The sequence below is a fragment of the Pygoscelis adeliae genome, unplaced genomic scaffold, assembly GCF_000699105.1.
Source record: "Pygoscelis adeliae isolate BGI_AS28 unplaced genomic scaffold, ASM69910v1 Scaffold88, whole genome shotgun sequence".
NCBI classification, from domain to species: Eukaryota; Metazoa; Chordata; class Aves; order Sphenisciformes; family Spheniscidae; genus Pygoscelis; species Pygoscelis adeliae.
Genome location: NW_008825616.1, coordinates 59253 through 62154, shown reverse-complemented (window position 1 = coordinate 62154; position 2902 = coordinate 59253). Strand labels below are relative to the sequence as shown.

General features: G+C 48.0%; 1 protein-coding gene across 1 annotated transcript in view; it reads right to left on the bottom strand.

The window, feature by feature from the left end:
• Nucleotides 1–2902, bottom strand: part of CCDC12 (coiled-coil domain containing 12) — a 26443-nt gene that overhangs the window by 14715 nt on the left and 8826 nt on the right. The window contains exon 2 of the mRNA XM_009333266.1: nt 379–449. Coding sequence (XP_009331541.1) covers nt 379–449 — 71 coding nt within the window. The remainder of the gene's footprint in view (nt 1–378; nt 450–2902) is intronic.

Genomic DNA, 2902 nt, shown 5'->3' with positions numbered 1-2902 from the left:
CCCTACAGGCCTCCATTCATGGGGGGGGGGGGGAAAGCCACGCTTAAAAACAACACACGTGCAGGGGACAGAGATGCAGCAACGGCTGTTGAATTCAAGGGAACCTAGAGCAAGGCAGCCTAAATGCTTCCGACACCTCCGATGGCACCACCTTCCCCATGCTACACCCAGAAATGCTGCAAGTCAGTCCCAGGCTTTTCCTCTTTATTCCCCTATCTCAGATCATTTACACCATGAGATCAGATTCACACTGAAAAAAAAAAATAATAATAATAAATTGCATGTTAGAAGCCAAGGAAAGATCCTAATTAGCAAACACGAGAGCAGCGCCTGAACAACACATACAAGAGAGACGAGTGGGAATAAATAAATAATTACTTGTGCTTGACGGTCTCCTCTTCGTCATCTTCTCTGAACTGCTTGTTCTCACGTTCGCCGCTGTCCTTATTCTGAAAGAAGGAGAGGTTGATCTGTCAGGCCTTGGCCTCTCTGGAAATGCCAGAGAGCAAACAGCAGCCCAGAAACCCTCCCGGAGGGCACAGGGTAGACAAACAGCAAGGCGCGCTTTGAAATGACTTTTAAATTACGACACCTTTACATTAAGCCTGTTTTCCTTTTTCTCCCTTTAGTATCCCGCTCGTACAGATAGCACGATAAATAAATGTAAGAGGAGGCAAGGAAAATTTAATTTCCCTCTCGCAGGCGATCACGCCACTCAGCGCTGATGTCCCCCTCGTTACTGGTAACTGCATCAATTCAGAGAGCAAACGGCACGTTGCGATCAATAACGGAGCTCCGAAGCCTCGTCCCGTGTTTGAATTACCACCCCGCGTTAAACGGCAGAGCAAAAGGAGCTCCGGGCACCGAGCGAAACAGAGGACTGCCAGCAGCCACGTAGGCCTTCACCGTGTCACTGCGGCAGGGACCTGAAGTTAAATCCCCTGCTCCCAGACCCAGAAGAAAGGATGGATATTATTGCGTTGAAGGGAACTACAGGCAGGCAGAAGAGATCGTGAAAGTTTAGGAGGTGAGCAAGCCCACGCTCGGCTGGCTTGCAACGCAGCAGATCACCTGCACAAGTCCAGGGAGCGCACGTCAGCAGGCTTCGCACAGGTCCCTTTTCTTTCTCCCAAGTAATCAGTTTGGACGTTTTAACAGGTAGCAAAACAAGCCGGCAGAAATCAAACAGCGATCAGCACAACAAAGGGTCTAATTTCAGCTCCAGAAACACCGCGCAGTAACATAAACCGGATTTCTCTTTAACAGGGTGTTCAGTATGGTAAAGAGGCTCATTCTGCATCATCCAGACACTGGCACAATCATAGAATCATGGAATAGTTTGGGTGGGAAGGGACCTCTAAAGGCCATCTAGTCCAACCCCCCTGCCGTGGGCAGGGACATCTTCAACCAGATCAGGTTGCTCAGAGCCCCGTCCAGCCTGACCTGGAATGTGTCCAGGGATGGGGCATCCACCACCTCTCTGGGCAACCTGGGCCAGTGCTTCACCACCCTCAGCGTGAAAAATTTCTTCCCTATATCTAGCCTAAATCTCCCCTCTTTCAGTTTAAAACCATTCCCCTTTGTCCTGTCACTACAGGCCCTACTAAAAAGTCTGTCCCCATCTTCCTTATAAGCCCCCTTTAAGTACTGACAGGCTGCAACAAGGTCTCCCCGGAGCCTTCTCTTCTCCAGGCTGAACAACCCCACCTCTCTCAGCCTTTCTCCATAGCAGAGGTGTTCCATCCCCCTGATCATTTTCGTGACCCTCCTCTGGACCCGCCCCAAGAGGTCCGTGTCTTTCCTATGCTGAGGGCTCCAGAGCTGGACGCAGCACTGCAGGGGGGGTCTCACCAGAGCTTATTAAACAGCTTATTAGTCAAGTTACCTATTGTATTTATTATCCAGACAGGCACAGATATCGAACGTTAACAATAATGAGCCAGAAAGGGTTTTGTTTGGTTCTCACACTTACTAATTTCATTCAGCCACTGAAGTATGCTCCGTGACAGACACGTCTGCCCTTATTTTGCACAGTATATTGGTACAGCAAATGCAATGAATGAACTTCCAACTTCCCTGGAAGCAGTTGCTTTTCTGATTGAACTCCCCCGCCATCCTCCAAATGAAAAGCAAAATGTGGCAGCTCTAGCAGACAGCAGATTAAGTCTTTATCTCCTTGAGCGTGGCCGGTTGCAGGAGTATTACCCAAGTTACCTAGTAATAAATACACAGCATTTGTAATATCTGGCGACGATTCATGTTGCCACAAACGCACGGGGGCTGTTGTGCCAACATCCATCTCTGCCTTTCAACAGGAACAGCTCAGAGACCAGAGAAATCGTTTTCAAGAAACGTCTTTTCGTCGCACCACAAAGGTTACCGGGTCCTTTTCACCCAATTCAAAGAGATGAAGCCCTCTAGGCCAGGCTGTTCAAAGGCTTTTTTCAACCCTGAGACAGGCGTACATCTCATTTTGGAAAACTGCAAGGAAAAATTGGTTATAACCAGAACACGACCAACATCACTTTCAGATCAGCAATTACTTTGATTAGTCACTTGCTCTGTTAAAAGCTTCACTGGAGAGTTCAGACATCTAATAGTCAACTTCAGGATACCCAAATTATTTACCAGCTAGACTTACTCCTAACCTCTGAGAGGACCAGAAAGGTTTCCCTAGTCAACAGCTTACTTATCACATGCATCTTGACTATATGAACTTTAAAACTCTATTCTGCGACCTGGGTTAAAAATTAGATTACGTGCAAACAGGAAGGCGAGCCAGGAAATAGCTCAGTTCTGGTTCAGGCTCATCAGTGACTGGAGTTGTTCAGGTTCAGCTCCTGATCAAAGGGCAAGAAAAATGGTCCTGTCTTTTTAGAAAGGGGGGGGGGGGGGGGGACAT